The following is a 15,964-nucleotide window of genomic DNA, read 5'->3' as shown; positions in this document are numbered from 1 at the left end:
TTTGATTCTATCCAACATATCAATATTTAATACAGGAACCAAATCAGTAGGGTATTTTCCGTTCGAGAGTGCAACATTGTTCCTTGGTAGGTTTGCTCAGGTCTTCACGCTGGACTGTCCACTAAGCACCCCGGGTAATTCACCTCCACAGCTGACACACTGCGCAGTCTCTCTAGGATTCCACATCAACAGTTACTTCTCCATCAAATCATACAGAGAGGAAACACCCAGACAGCAATGTACAAACTCTCCCTCTCCTGTAGACAACAAAGCCTTCCCCCCAGCATCCTCCATGCTGCTGCCCGCCTCATCCACGGTATCTGCAAATATGGCAGTATAGTGCACACTCATCGAATTTCACTAGCTACTCTTACAAGCATGCATTAGTTCCAAAGCCAGATACACCAAACGTATAAAGCCGAAACCATACAGGCTCCCTCTTGCCTGGAAGACTTATTCACCATTTCGGGCATTGAGCGCATCACCAGAAGTTAGAACCTCTCCACAATAGAGAAGCAAAATCGCAAAAAAAGGAAAATAAGCAGGAAACAGGCCTTCTAGGTTTATACAACCAGATTTTGGAACCTCAAATTTAACCTCATCAGACTTACCCCAACCCTTATGCAATTTATAAAAAGGAGCACCTTCTTCAGACCTCACAAGATGGAAATTCCCTGAACCATTCCAGCTCAAACTTCTTCATGATGACCACACTGCAACCTACAACGCTATTTCACTCCCAAGCACTGTTTCAGCACTGTTGCATGTTCCACACTAACTGCCGTTAACTATTCCCTGCTGCCCTAAAATGGTATACAGGTAATAAATGCGTCATTATAAGAACAGTTATCCCTTCCCCTGTAACTATTTAATGCAGGCCTGTAAACCCTACTAATGAAAAACACTTTTGCTTCACAAAGCTAGGATCCTGTGCAATAAATACATTAAAACAAGCTCTTAAAAGTGATCATGAACTAGGTAAAAGCAGGCACCATTGTCGAACGGTGTGAGCCACTCCTTAACTATTTGAACCACTCATTCAATAACAAGCTTGTTGCGGTGCTTTGTAAATCAAGCATAAAAGTAGTTAGTGTCTTTCTGGTCATGCATCCATTATCACAGTGTCCTGGTTTCTGTGTGAGATTAAAAGTACTACAGGGTACGTGTTGGGAGAGCAGCAGTCTGGTCAAGGGCACTGGCCATCTTTCTACACCCTAAGGCCTTCCCAACCAAACCTCCAAATGCGGTTGATAAAAATGTCAACAGTAGAAGAAAATGGTATAAAAGCATCCACTGTGGTATGCACTAGAAGACAAACATTCCCATTGCTAGACTCTCTTGAGGCAATCGCTCCATAAAAATAAAAGACTTACTATGCACACATATGGACCAATTTATGTGGCACCAAATAGCACCAAATCACTTTACCTCAGCTTGCCTGTAGTCCTGCACTTTGGCCAAATCATCTGCGAGGTTCTTGATGGAACTCCTAAGTTCAGGCCTTTCAGTGTTGGCGTAGTCAACAAGCTGCTTCACCAGCTGGTCCGCCTTGTCACGCAGCTTGGCCGTCTTCCGTGTATATCCTGCCATTATCGTGCAGAACTGGCCAAAGTACTGCTCTGCATTGTTCACTGTATTTTCCATAACCTTCACCTGAGCATCTCTGAAAGGCAAAAGGAGATTTCATCTGTGACTATAATGTTGGCATATGACCGCTTCCCAGTAAAAGGCTTAACAGGTGAGAGTTTGAAGGCAGAACCCATTAACACATTGAATCAATACACAGGACAAAGTGCCCTCTCGGTCATCAACACACATGCTTCCTTGATAGTCGGTTAAATAGTGAAAGGCTGGGCTTATCGCTACATGCCCTCTAACATTCATACAAAGTCTTTCGAATGTCTATTCAAAAGATATTACTAGATGAACTTGGATAGTTCCCATAATCTGTCCATCAAATAATTAAAGAATGCAATTTTAATTGTCACAAAATATTGCATGTAGTAAACATGGCCATCTATAGCCTAACATTTTCCAAAATCCCTCCTTGAAGTCTCACTAATGCATGCAAACAGTGAAAGTTATATTAAAGATCCCTGCACCGCCACAGAAACCATGAAGTCCCCTTTTTATAGATGTACTGCGGCGCCATGGCATGAAAAAGTAATACAAAATTGCAATTGTACTGCAGCATAAGGTGTCAATGTATGCATTGATATCATAACCCTGTGTTTAAATACAAAAATGTTTTTGGGAAAAAAGGATGCCCCTATTGGCACAGTTACTTGCAATCATACTTTGTTTTATCTTTCCTCGTGGTAGTAACCCAGCGCGGTGGGTGGACCATCCGTTTACTGAATTAGATAGCAACCCTTTTTATGCAGTACTTAAATGATACAGCCTTGTAGACCAAGGAAGAGGTCCTTATTGCGGGATAATGACCTACCAACAAATTATGGCCGGAGGCAAATTCGAGGTTCCATAAATTGGGGGAAGTTAGCAAAGAATGGAAGCAGCAATACGTGTTTTGGTTGGGAAATACAAACTTTAAAAAAAAGCTTTACGTAAATAAACATCTGCAGCAAATAAAATAAATTGTAATATGGAAAACACAAGGATATCTTCATAATTAAGTATTTTCACTGCAAACATGGTTAAACTGGAGCAGTTTTAATATCAGTGTTAGGAAAGATTTCATGACTGTATGTAATTTTCCATCCATGTGGCAACCCCCAAACTTTTTGCTGCTGTTTTACACCCTGATCTAGACTTTGCCAGAGAAGCGCAGCCTTCCGCCGCACTCCTCTGGGCTTTCGCTCAATTCTTATGGGGAAACTGACATGCCCTTAAGACAGTCAGTACTGGGAGACTTTGTTTCCCTTAATCCTTTCCTCATGTTGCAGCTTTTGTGCAACATGAAAAGAGTGCACTGTAACTTACTTTACCGCGCTCTTGGGTCTCTAGTCATTCGAAAGGCCCTAGAAACTCTCGCTGGACTTATTATGAACTGTGCAAGTGTGTCATGGACAGGACTGGTGGCAGCTATCGTTTCTCTTGTGTTTTGAACCCTTTTTTGCCATGTTATCCATGCTTACCGCGTTTGGCACAAATAGGTGGGCTGTCTCCCAAAATGTCCGGTTCTTTGTCCTGTCCGCTGACAGTCTTTCCCCTTCACCTTCCCCAGGTCGAGCCGACCCGGGTCAGTCCGCATTTGGTCATGCACTTTCCCGCGAAACCCAAAGCTTTCGCGGGATTCTGCATGCCTGGTGTGCCCCTCCAGGATGTAGGCTGGGATGTCTGTTCCCTATTCACATCCTGGGTGCCAGAGAGTCTGGAGTGTCCTGAATGCCTGGGACCACCGTGGTCCTTGATAGGTCCACGTATGATGCGAGTGTTTGTGAGCGGATCTCCCATTGGGTCCTCTCCGTTTTGCCGCGAAGGGAACTTTGGATAAGAGGAGGATGAAAACACCACTACCATGTTGATCTCCCAACACCCTCGATCCTGCATCCTGCTACACAGAATCTACACGGTGTCGAGACGTCCTGATTATCGCATCTGAACCTGCCAGCAACATGAACTGAAGAAGTCTGGGGCTGCCTGCGTCGGGGACCGGTGAGTAGTACATACCCCAACCGGTGGCCCCTCACGCAGGAGCCCGTTTCTTTTCTACCGCTGTTGCAAAATAGTGACTCTATCGCGCACTCTCACCCTGCCTCTGCCCACAAGTGGAGGCCTTGCATGAGTAGTGGGGACGTGTTCATCGCTTCATTCACCTTCCTGAACTGCCCGAGATCCTTCAAGAGACCCTATTTTGTCCATTGGCACAAGCGCGTGCAGCTACTTTTGAGCATAAGGCTTCTCTCTTTGTAGGGCTCAGACTTCCTCCTAGTTAGGTGTATTTCTGATGTCGAACTGGGGCTAATGATTACTTGCACTGCCTGTTTTCCTTCCCATTTAGGTGGTCTACATATTACGTGCCCATAACTCCTAAACCCCTCGGTCTTGTATATATATTGAATGGATTGTGATGTGTTGGTTTACTTTAGTATTATTGTGATGCTTTGCTATGGTCGATGTTACAAAGGCCTTGTAATAAATGTGTCTATATTTTTAATATAACACCTGTCTGGAGTAATTTGTAAGTGTCCTTGCTTTGTGTGCTCATTGAGGTCTTTCAGTCACCCTCACCCCTCTTGAGACTTAGTCTTGACCTCCGCCATCGCTACCCCGATTGGTCTGGCTTGTCCAGAGGTTACCCTGTTCCAAGAAACTAGGCTGGCCTTCTGAACCTCTGCCCCTCCAGGTCAGAGTTCAGAAATCCATCTTAACAAGTGTCATATAATATAAGAAAGTGAAAGTATTTTCCGTTGTTTTAGCTTTATCTTTGGTGAATTAGATGCGACGTTCCAGTGAAGAAAATAGGTCCACCCCAAGAGAAGAAGTGGCTTGTTGAAAGAAGTCTCGCCTGAAAATTGCATTGTTGTTTCCCGGTCTGCTTTTGAAGATGAAATGTAGTCAATATCAGTAGTCCTTTACTGCACTCAAAACATTCTGATTGGCTGAGAGGTGGTCAATAATGAACTCCATGTGCTAATACAGTATATTCTGTTTGCACAAAACCTTCAACCTACTAAGAACTTGCCGATTACTTAAATATAGCCAGAAAACAAAATTCTGCCTGCCAAGACCTAGTGAATTTTCTATTCAGTGCAGTCATGTCTCATCAGCCCCCTCCTAGTTACAAAACTAGTTCTGAAACCATTACTGATCAACAAAATATGCCACTTTAAGAGTTGTGTAGTATACCACAACTTGGATGACTTTTTAGTGGCGATAGTTCAGTTAAAAATGGAACACAAATACCACGAAAAAACATGGTACACTCAATCACCAGAACAAGCCGCATTGACAGGTACAGCATTGACCAACTATAAAAAGGCTGTGTTTAGAGCTAAATCTAACTTTTTGGCAAAAGAAACATCACAACAGCAGTAAATCGCCCACAAGAATTGTTTAACACAATTGCAAATTTCGTTAGCCCCAATACAAATACTCCAGTGAAGACTTTGTCCGTAAACCATACTAATGTGTCCAATAGAGACAACATTTTGAACAGAATATCAAGCTTCATAGAGAACCAGATACCGTATCTTAACTGGATGCTGCTAATTCAAATAAATAAATCATTGGAATAACAGATTTCAATGACTGCAAAAGCTCAGGTTTAGCTTTAAACAAGTTTCAGAGGACAATATTTGTGCTCTCTTGTCGCAACTAAAACTTACAAACGATTCCTTCTTTCCAATCTATTGCTCTAGTTGCCAAGTGACTTTCTCTTGAACTAACCCCGTTTATGGCTAAGTTTGTAAATCTACCACTAACCCAGGGTGTAGTTCCAGATTCTTTGAAACTGAGTTTTCTCCCCGCTATTGAAAAAGGCTAGTCTAGATCCTGATGACTATAATAATTATTGTCCGATTGCTGGTCTTTCTTGGCCGGGAAAAGTCCTGAAAAGGTTGTTACAAGTCAACTACAGAATCACGTCGAGTATAATGGCCTTCTCCGCCCCTTGCAGTCTGGTTTTCGCCCCATGCATGGGACGGAGACGGCACTGCTGGCGGTATGGGACGAGATGTTGCAGGCAGGCTATGTAGGCAAACTTTCCCTGCTTGTAATGCTCGCCCCCCTTTGATACGGTGGACCACGTTATTCTGCTGGACCGCATGAAAAGTCTTGTAAATGTAGATTCTTGGGCCTTAGATTGGTTTACTTCATTTATCATTGGGCACAAACAATGAATGCAGTCAGGAGGATTTCTATCTGAAATCCTCCTTCAGTGTTGTGCCGCATGGATCAGCACTCTTTCCACTTCTCTTTAATATATATCGTTGTGCCTTAATGGATATTCTGGAGAAAGATCATCTTCGATTCCACTCCTACGCCAACGATACTCAGCTATACATTAGGCTTGATGATGTGAGTGAGACCCTTTTTCCCCAATCACTCATGTATTTTTGGATCTTTGTCACTTCATCGTCAGACATTTCAAAGCCTGCAATTTAAACGTGTTTGACAGTTCATCTAATTTTTATTTTGGGGGGGGAATTCCCCCTCTTAATCCCCCTCCTGCACCTATTTTTACCTATACCCCAACCCCCCCAACCACTTACCTGCCCTTTCCCACCACCCCTAAAAAAATTAGATGAACTGTCAAACACATTTAAACTGCAGGCTTTGTAATGCCAGACAATGAAAGAACATTGTACCGTATTTTTAATGTGACTTGAACTCTGTGTTTCTTTGTTAAGTATGGAGTCTGACAAACTCCACAGGCATCATCTTTACATTGTATCACACAGCACCCTCAGTGCTGTGGCACAGGGAAGTCTTAGATTTCCCAAAGGTTTAAATACCTTCTTTTGGATAAACTACTGTTTCCAAGAGCAGTGAAATGAAATTGACTTTACTTACACTTTTAACTTTCTAGACCCAGCACACACCATCTTATAATAGGGTGCTGGAGGGGTTACCTAGTATCCCCTTTATCTAGCTTCTCATGTAACATTTTTATGTTACCCTTTCCTCGATGAATGGCTGGTGGCAGTGGTTTACTTTTAACTATCTGGTGTGCTTTTATCGTGGGCTGCATTCGCAGCTGTAGTAAAGCACCGAAGGGTGCCATTTTTGTCAAAATGGCCCGGACTTCTTTCCCCCCCCCCCCATTTCTTTGTGGAAAGGTCCCTCTTGAGATTTACTCCGGGTGCCAAACCAGGTTTGGTCCCTTTGTCCGTTTCGTCTTTGGCAGGATTCACGAGTGAAGCCCGCCTCTGGCTCCAAGGTGTCTGGTGGGGGCAGGAAGCAAGGGAGGTGCCCGAAACTCCCTGTGCCTAGTCTCCTAGGAGACAGAAATGCACTCTCAGGTGATTGGCCGGCTGGCTGTCCGGCAAGGACAGCTACCCTGCTGGGTGACTGACAGCTAGGCTGGAATGAATGGGAGAAACCTGCATACAAAAAACTAGGTTTTTTGGCTTGGAAGGCAGAGTCGACCACTGGACAAAGGAATCCGAAGAAGAACTTTGAAGAGACGCCTGCTGCAACTCCTGGACCGTTGATTTGCCAGGTGAAGCCCTGCCGCTGTGCTGAAGCTCTGAATTTGCCTCGACTAGAGAAGCCCTGCAAGGACGACTTCTCCCCTTGAGTTGGTGGGACAAATCAACTTCAAAGTAAGCCACATGGATATCCTCTCGAACCTCGTTGAATTTCCACTGCAATTGTTGCTGGAAACCGTAGAGCCAGGGAGAGGAAGACCAGCTCGTGTGCATTGCTTTTAAGTTGGCCAATAGCTCAAGGAAAATCCTCCGGACTCCCAGGAAGCAGGACTGACCGAGCCTGAGGCAGCGTGTGGCCCTGCTTTGATTTCTTCTTTTCTACAAAGACTTCTAAAACATTGTGCAAGACTTACTTACCTGCAAGAATTGCGTCAGCTCACCTAGACTTTTGCCCAACTGGCTTTGGCCTGGCCTGGCTCCCTGAATGACACTTCTTTCCTCAGACATTGTTTTGTCTTCCCTCCAGGAAGGGGTTAACGTACTTTGCATCTGCGGGTTACCAAAAGTACTTTGCTGCTTCAGAATATTTGTGAGATCTCTTGTTTTATTCTAATAAACCTTTCTCTTTGACAAACTCCTAGGTATTGCTCTAAATGCAACAGTGATATATTAATGTCCACAGTGTCCTAGCTATTTAAGTTGCCTAAGGGTGTAAAACGTGTCTGTGTGCCACCCCAAATGGGTACTTAGTCAGAGAAACTAAGTGTTTTTTGGAGTGTATTTGTGTGTTACTATTATTTTGCCCCTTCTGAAGAAGGCTTACTCAAATTGACTGTTAAATGAATTTGTTTAATCAAGACACCTTGTGTGGAAGAGTTTATTTGAATACAGGTCACTGTGAATCTCTCTGCAGCTCCCCTACATCTCACATTGACCCCTCTTGAGATAAGCCTGGCTGCTCAACATGCTACCAACCTGTGTAGTGCAGATTTATACCAAAGGTTGGGTTCCTATTGCCTGAAGGTCTGGGTTGTTTTAGTGCACCCAGAGGGTACTGCATACAATCGTGTCTAGCAGAGAACATGATCTACTTTCATAATGTGCGCTTTGAAAGAGTAAATTCTTATTGTATAAGTGCCTAATAAACAAATAATGGTGCTGGGTAGACATTAGCTGTAAAGAAATCCATGAAACATGAGACACTTGAGAGACTACCACCTCAGAAGTCCAGGGACCTGTGAGAGGCAGGTCTGAATGACAGAAGGCTTAAAGGCTTGGAGGAAGCTAATGGAGCAAATGCTGGAGAATGTTTTCATTGAACTGATAAGATTGTATCGCAGAGCAAAGGAAATTGGGGGAAAACACAGCTGCAGACAATCAGTTAAAGGGCAGGTAAAGAGCATAAATTGAAGAAAAATACTACACAAAACACCTCACAAGTCACCTCTCAAAACCAAAGGATGCCAGAGACTATAGCTAAGCACAATAACCTAAGCTAGAGGGAGGTGTATTAACATAATTAAGGACCTGATGAATACAATTATTCTCTATTTAAATGCATACACAGGCTTTAAAGAGCTTGGTGCGTTTGTGGCAATAGGAGAAACCCCCAGACTCAAAGCTTTAACGATTGTTAGACCAGAGGCAAATCAATATTTCCTCAGAAACCAGTTATTCAGACCGGAGGGCAGGGTTCAGAATTGTGGGGTACTGGGCGCTATTTCGCTCCTGCTTGCAGCATAAGTGCCTGGATAGCTTGGCACCAACAGCTACCAGGAGCTTCCTATGGCTCCCCAGAGCAACCGATACTGAACAGACAACTATATGAATTTAACCCTCTGCGTTTGGGGCAATCTATAAATAAACATTAGGACACCTTTAGACAACCTTTGAAGCTTCAAGGGTAAAAAAAATAATGGACAAAATTGTATATGTGCATCTCATGTGGAAGTTAGGTTTGGGTAATGCTATGCATTGGCTCCTCATTCCCCAGTGGTAGCTCCTGATCACTGGTTAATAAGGGATGGCCAGGTGTCACTTTTAACTCCCGCTTATCCAACCTGAATTTTGAACCCTGGGAGGGCATTTGACTGCAAAGTGCAAGGCACTACATGTTGTGCCAAATTCTACATTTTATGTTGTTCAAACATTTTTGGTGGTTCTAAAGAAAAACAATTGGGGTGATGGGGTTGTTCACCAATGAATAACTTTCAATAAATCGCTTTTTGTCGAAACCTGGAATCAACTTCCATTCTCTGAAGATTTGAAGGAGAAAGCAGATTGAGATATGGTTTGTGGTCATTTCTTAACATGGGAAACAATGAAGCGAATGGCAGCTAATTTGAAGAGAACCATTCTGGGGTCAAGAAGGGTTGGTGAGTCATGCTACAGGTCTAGTAGATACCAATGTTCCAGAGCTGCCACTGGGGAGAAAAATTGGAGTTTGCCTCGTTAGTACACTATAAGCACACTTTGACCCTAAAGTGCGTTTTCAAAACATTGCTCACCTCATCTTCTGTATGAACAAATACCCTAAAAACCTCCATCCTTATGCCGTCAGATTTCTATTTACATAACACCAAACATGTCAATTTAAGTCCCAAGTACCCGTCATCAGAAAGACAGTTTTGTGTAATTCTTGGTCTTTGCGTACATGCACATTTTTAGCTAAAAGTCTCTAGAGTGAATTTTGCCTTCCGATAAATTTGTGCCCATTAAACTAAAAGACAGGGCTGCTTCCCTCCCTCCCTCCCTCCCTCCCTCCCTCCCCCCCTCCCCCCCTCCCCCCCTCCTCCCCCAAGACTCATGTCTTGAAGGAACACATTCCTCAAATACATTTATTGATACAATGTTCGATACAAATAGACATGTGTGTCCTTACTGGAAGCACTTCAAAGTGTTACCTAGGATGACACAAGGGATGCATTGGGGTCCATCCAAAAGGCAACAGTAGATAATATGATATGGAACACCTTGTTTGTTGCATACTTCTTTAAGCGCCACTGTTATACTTTTTACTTTCAGACGTGCATAATAATGTAACAACTTAAAACGTAAATAAAAATTTGCGAATATAAAAAAGGCACATGGATCAAATAAAAGTGTCCATTTATTATAACACTAATTAAGCAGCCACTGTATATATCCTTCAAAGTTATGTTGACAGGCATGAGATATATTACTCAATTTTTAAGAAAGCAACTTGAGCAGGTATTTTCTTGGGGATGGGGTGGGTTCTTTTCAATCTAATACCTAGAAGACTGGCAGCAGATCACACACGCTACGTAGAAGCGAGATTCCCAGGCTGATCCGATGTCTCACTCAATTTCACGTGACTGGGTGGATTAAAAAGCCTGGTCAGCTTGCTTGTGGGCTGCATAAAATGACGCTTAGGGCATCAGCCCTCATGTCTGAAGATTGCTGCCTAGGGCATCACCTGTTGGATCAGGGACTGTGGATTAACGCAACACTGATTGATGTTTAGCATAAGTATGCAGCGTTAGTGAAGGAGGGAAATGGGGGAGGGTTCTAGAGCTTGCCCTCAAGATTTTTTGCTCCACCTAAAGCAGTTCCATCGGTATCACTGCTAAATATCGCAGACCACTACTGCAAGGTACAAAGCCTAAAATTTAGACAAAGAAATTGATGGGGGGGGGGCGGGGATTGGGTTGGCATGTTTATTAAAATGGGGGATGTGGCAGGGTGGTTGTGGGGGGAAATCTACCTGTGCATTTAAATATAGTTAAATGTTTTTTAAAATTCAAGATTTTTGACCGTGCAGTAAGAAAATTCGATATTTTAACATAGATCCATTCTATCTAGGGGAATTATTCTATCTAGGGCAATTATTAGAGCAAAGAAGGATGGTAGAAACCCCATCTGAATTGGCACTGGATCCGTGAATCATAATCACATCTGGTTGCTTTTGAACAATGAAAGGTCTACTCATGCACATGGCCACCAGCTGGATCTTGTCATGGCCAAGGATGTAATCACCAGGGAACAACTATATCCTCACACAGTTTAATACATTTTGTGTTATGTGATGAATCTAATGACATCATCACTCCTTTCCCAGAGGTAGCCTACTGACAGGGGACGGCAGCTGCTACCTGACCCTGGGGGCGGCTATATGAGGGAGGACCACATAGGGGAGGCGACTCAAAGAAAGGTGGTATCAGGAGAGTTGGGGTATCCCCCTTTCCCTTTTAGGGATATCCCATCCATTCCCCATGTCTTAATGGTAAATTGTGGTAAACCCCTTCAACTTGCAGATGGCATCTTACAATATACTCTAAATAGAATTACAAGGACTAACTGTCAATCCCAAGTCCTTTAAAAATACTGGGATGAGAAAGAGGAAGGGAGTTATGAAGATCACTAGAGCACGGAAGACCACACCACAGTCTAGTTGTTGGAAGGAGGCACGCAATGACATGACATTTAAAGCCCTGAGAGCCGATGCAAACCAGAGAGAAGTACCTGGAAGGGGCAGGTGGGCCAGAGAGAACTCCGAGGAGGCTGGGCTGCAGAGAGGCCTGGATGGGCTGCGGGAAGCAAGCACAGTGCTTCAAGAGGTCGAAGCGCTCTGGGAAACGTTCCCCGAGCACAGGAGAACCCAGAGGCCTGCCAAGAAGATGTCAGAAGAAGCGAACAGTGCGAGGGATGCCGAAGACATTATTCCGAACCAGTGAGTCCAGTGGGAAGAGGTGGGTCACTGTAGTTTCACAGCAAATGCCGTGCACTGGGGAAAAGCCGAAAAAGGCTGAGTGAGCAGGATCCCCTGTGAAGGTAGAAAGGCTAACAATGTACTAAGTGGAGGCTCGCTGAGCCATTTGATGAAGAAAGTGTGAAGAAGGCTGTGGCCGGATGTTGTGAGAGTTTGGGACACACATCACAATTGAAAAAAAACTTGTGTTTTATGACGTCCTGCAGGAGTCTATACCAGTCTGTAAAGAAAATCTTAAGGAAGACCCATACCCTTAGGATTATGAACTGAGTGAACCGTCTAAGAAAGCCCTGGCAGTAGAATATACCAGGCAAGGCCAAGTCTGTGAAGTGAATTGCAAATACAAAGTGGAAGATGTTGTCCTCTTGGGCCATAAACTGTGGTTTATGGTGGAGAAAAACCTGGGGAAGGGAGTCATCCCCGGGAAATGAGAACATTATCTATCTGGAACCTTTTTTTTGGAATTATACCTTTCCTTTGAACATTTGTGTACTTTCAAGGTCAAAAGATAAACACCCTTAACACCTCAGAGTTACTTTTAGAATCTGAGGGCTAGAATAGAATTTCGGACACAGGACAGGGTAGACCCTTAGTTCTGGCTGAGGTAGGGAGAGCAGGGATAGTAAGGTATTTTCCAACACCTTTAATTTTGAATAAAGGTTTATAGCAATCACCAAGAGTCCTCTGTGTCCACGTGCCATGCCTGGCACCTCAGATATGGTGTCAGAAATGGGATTGGGCTCAGTTAATACAAACTGGAGTACACTCAGATTTGAAAAACATAGTAGCCGAGCTTCTGATCCATCAGTAGCTACAGAAAATTCTATTGGGTTTGACATATGCAGTAGCAGGGAAGTGTGTGTGCAACCCGGAAACAGAAAGTTAATACCCACTGACCTGGTTCCAATTACCCCCACGCCCAGGCACAAACACTAGATTAGCCTCAAAGTCAGGTCTAGCTTGGCGATATAACTTAGACATCCTAGCAGGCGTCATAGACCCCAACTATACAGGTGATGTGAAGATCTTAATTCAAAACAGTGGGTAAGAGGCATATCAAATAAAGGCTGGACTGAAAATGGCTCAAGGAATATTGAAGAGAGCTTTGTTTGCCAAAATGGAAGGAATCAGAAAAGCATGTCAGGCTGAGAGGGGGGGGGGGAGAAGGGTCTTTGGAGAAGCAGATGAAGATTCCCAAACCACATCAGAGGTGATACAACCAAAATCCCTGGGCAAGGAAACTGGGCAAATGTTAAGTCAGTAAATTATTTCAAAGGAATGACCCCTTGCTAGCAGAGGCTTTTCTTCATGGGATATCTGAAGAAAAAGACTTTGAGGGACCAGTCTTCTAAGGCATGGTCTATTTTGTAGAGGTGATCTTAGCCTAGATGGTACTCATAGATCATATTATGGTGCCTAAATGTCACAAGAGGATGGTGCTAGAAATTCCCCACTCCCACAACAGGTGGTCACTTGGGAACAGCCAAGACAGAGGTGTAAGTGATAGACCGCTTCAATTGGCTGGGAATCTATGCTGAAGTGAAAGACGTTGTGCTTACTCGTTACCTTCTCCAGCTCCACCACAGCCTTTACCCATCACTGATGTCCCCTTCCATAGTTGAGCCCCTTGAGCCATCGAAGTTGAGAAATTATTACATATTCATAATATAATGTTTCAATAAAACAAAACTCAATGTCTTTCGGAAATTGGTTGAGGTTGATGGCAAAAACTGGGATTTTATAATACCTTGGGCCCTTTTTGCCATCTGAAAAACAAAACAATCCACAGCAGGGTTTTCACCATTTGAGTTACTATATGGTAGGGTGCCATGGGAGGTCCCCAAAATGTTAATCGAGACCTGTGAGGAAAGGGAGGAATCCTTTTTATCACATTCACAAACCGCGGGAACACCTCTACTACTCTTCTCGGGGTGCGTGGTTCTCACTACATCCCGGTTTAGAGTTCTATGAGTTGAGAATCTGTGGAATTGAACAACCAGTCAACAATGGAATCTACAATAACTGAGAATTGTCTCCTCACCAACCAACACTCCTTCCCACTGAGTTCGCCCTGCTCACCTCTTTTTATGTTTTGATGAGCTATCCGTCCTGCATCTGTGCAGGGGCGCAAGTCCTGAAGATGGGATTGAATGAGAGTGGGAAAAGGAACCAACACGAATGGAAGGGCTATGGGAGTACTAATGCCTCAGGAGGTAAGTTGTATACTAGAAAAGGTTCAATGACTGGGAGACGCTGGGTGCCAAGAACATGAGGAGAAAATCACTCCTAATCTGAAGGGAATGTCACTGAAATATTTACTAGAGAGTGCGTTGCTCATACACACAATGTTAACCAGACACCTCTGTCAGGCAATGCACCAAGCAAATTATTTCCCTCCAATAACACCAGAGGGACTCAGGGAACCAGCAAGGTGGGACTCTACATATACTATATGTTCCTACGTGTGTGTGAACAAACCATGTAAAACTCAAGAGCTGCTGTGACTGGACTGCCCAACTATGGAATAAACAATTAATGAGCAATACCACAGCCATAGTAATTCCTAGTGACACGAGCGACTAAAAGCTTGCTTACTAACCAAACAGGCTAACAAGAAAACTAGATGCCAAATAATGCTTCACAAGAAACTGTGCTTGCGGTGAGAAGAAACAACACGGACAGCTTCTCCCGTTAATTCCTGACAGAAGAACGCTCCTCCTCACTCGGAAACTGTGAACTGACGGAATTCAAGTGGGAACTAGGAAACCTACAACAAATGTGAACTGAGAGTGACACAGGCACAGGAATTTTCAATGACACAAGGGAAAACTAAGGGCAAGAAATTCCTGTCAGAAACGAGCTGAGGTTCGCGTCCGCTAACAGCAAGAGGACGCGAAGCACAGCTCCACCGAGGGGAGGGGCTTAAATACGCAGAGCCTCTACTACTGGAATGCTCCGCAGGATTCAGGGACAGCCGCCTGCCGGCCATGTTGAGTAAAGCGGATAGTCTGAATCACAATTGGCCACTGGGTTCTCCCTACACATAGCCCAGGAATGATACACAGCAGCCCAAGACCTTTTGGGGGAAGTCTTATGGAACGGTCCTGTGATCATGACATGTACCCAATGAGGTGACAGGGCCATATAACTATTGAGGCTTTCTACCAGACAGACAAATTAAAACACATATCAATCATATAAACCTCCTTAAGAAATGGGGAGAGAGAATCCTGTTGCAACCACAGCAGTGGTATTGAACAGTCTCTTTAAAGAGGAGTCAGAACAAACTACCTTGATACCTTCCCACCTACCACAGACCCAGAAACAAGATCTACAGGACTTCTTGGAACACTTTGCAAATGTCTTTAAAAATTAAACAAGAAGAGTAAAGGGGGATTTTCACTACATCTGTACAGCCCCAGGGAAGGTTGACCATTAAAAACCTTATTGGATCCCTGAGGTAAGAAAAGGAATGGTCATAGAGGAAGTGAACAAATGTTTAACTGCAATATTATTGAACCATTGCACAGTCCTTGATCCTCACCAATACTACTCATTGCCAAAAGATCTAAATCGTGGAGGGTCTGTATTGATTTCAGAAAGGTAAACGTGGTGTCCCAATTTGACAGTTATCTTATGCCAAGGCTAGACTGATTGACTATCCGATTGATCAAGTGGGAGCAGCGGTTTAACTCTCTGTGATTGATCTGACAAAAGGATACTGGGAAGTACCCGTTAATCCGGAGGACAAGGAGAATAGAGCCTTCTCCACCCCTATTAAACTATTCCAGTTTAAGGTATTACCTTTTGGGCTTCATGGGGCACAAGCCACATTTCTAAGGTTAATGGACCAAGTCCTTCGGACTTCCTCCTCTTTCTATGGAGCTCATATCAATTATATAAACATTCATAGTAGGACATGGAAGGAACAATGCACAATCCCCAATTAGTCATGAGAGCCTTGAGGAGTGACAGCCTTACAGAAAACCGTCACCTGGCAGTCAGCAGTCCAGTATCTCAGGTTTTTTTTAAGGGAAATGGGCTTGCGCAACCCCAAGATTACCAGGTAAAAGCTGTTCAAGAAACCCCAGTGCCCAAAACCCCTAAAAGAGCACAGAGCCTTCTTAGGGTTATTTTTGTTTTATTCATTTTTTCATTTTCTTTTCTCCAGACGAATCATCCT

The 15,964-nt window shown here is 43.7% G+C and overlaps 1 protein-coding gene across 1 annotated transcript in view; it reads right to left on the bottom strand.

The window, feature by feature from the left end:
• CIBAR2 (CBY1 interacting BAR domain containing 2) overlaps positions 1 to 15,964 on the bottom strand; it is a 274,308-nt gene that overhangs the window by 221,651 nt on the left and 36,693 nt on the right. The window contains exon 2 of the mRNA XM_069638286.1: positions 1,429 to 1,663. Coding sequence (XP_069494387.1) covers positions 1,429 to 1,663 — 235 coding nt within the window. The remainder of the gene's footprint in view (positions 1 to 1,428; positions 1,664 to 15,964) is intronic.

The sequence above is a fragment of the Ambystoma mexicanum genome, chromosome 1q (genome assembly GCF_040938575.1).
Source record: "Ambystoma mexicanum isolate Mex_15411 chromosome 1q, UKY_AmexF1_1, whole genome shotgun sequence".
Taxonomy (NCBI): Eukaryota; Metazoa; Chordata; class Amphibia; order Caudata; family Ambystomatidae; genus Ambystoma; species Ambystoma mexicanum.
Note: the sequence above shows the minus strand (reverse complement) of the source record. Positions and strands in the feature narration are given on the sequence as shown.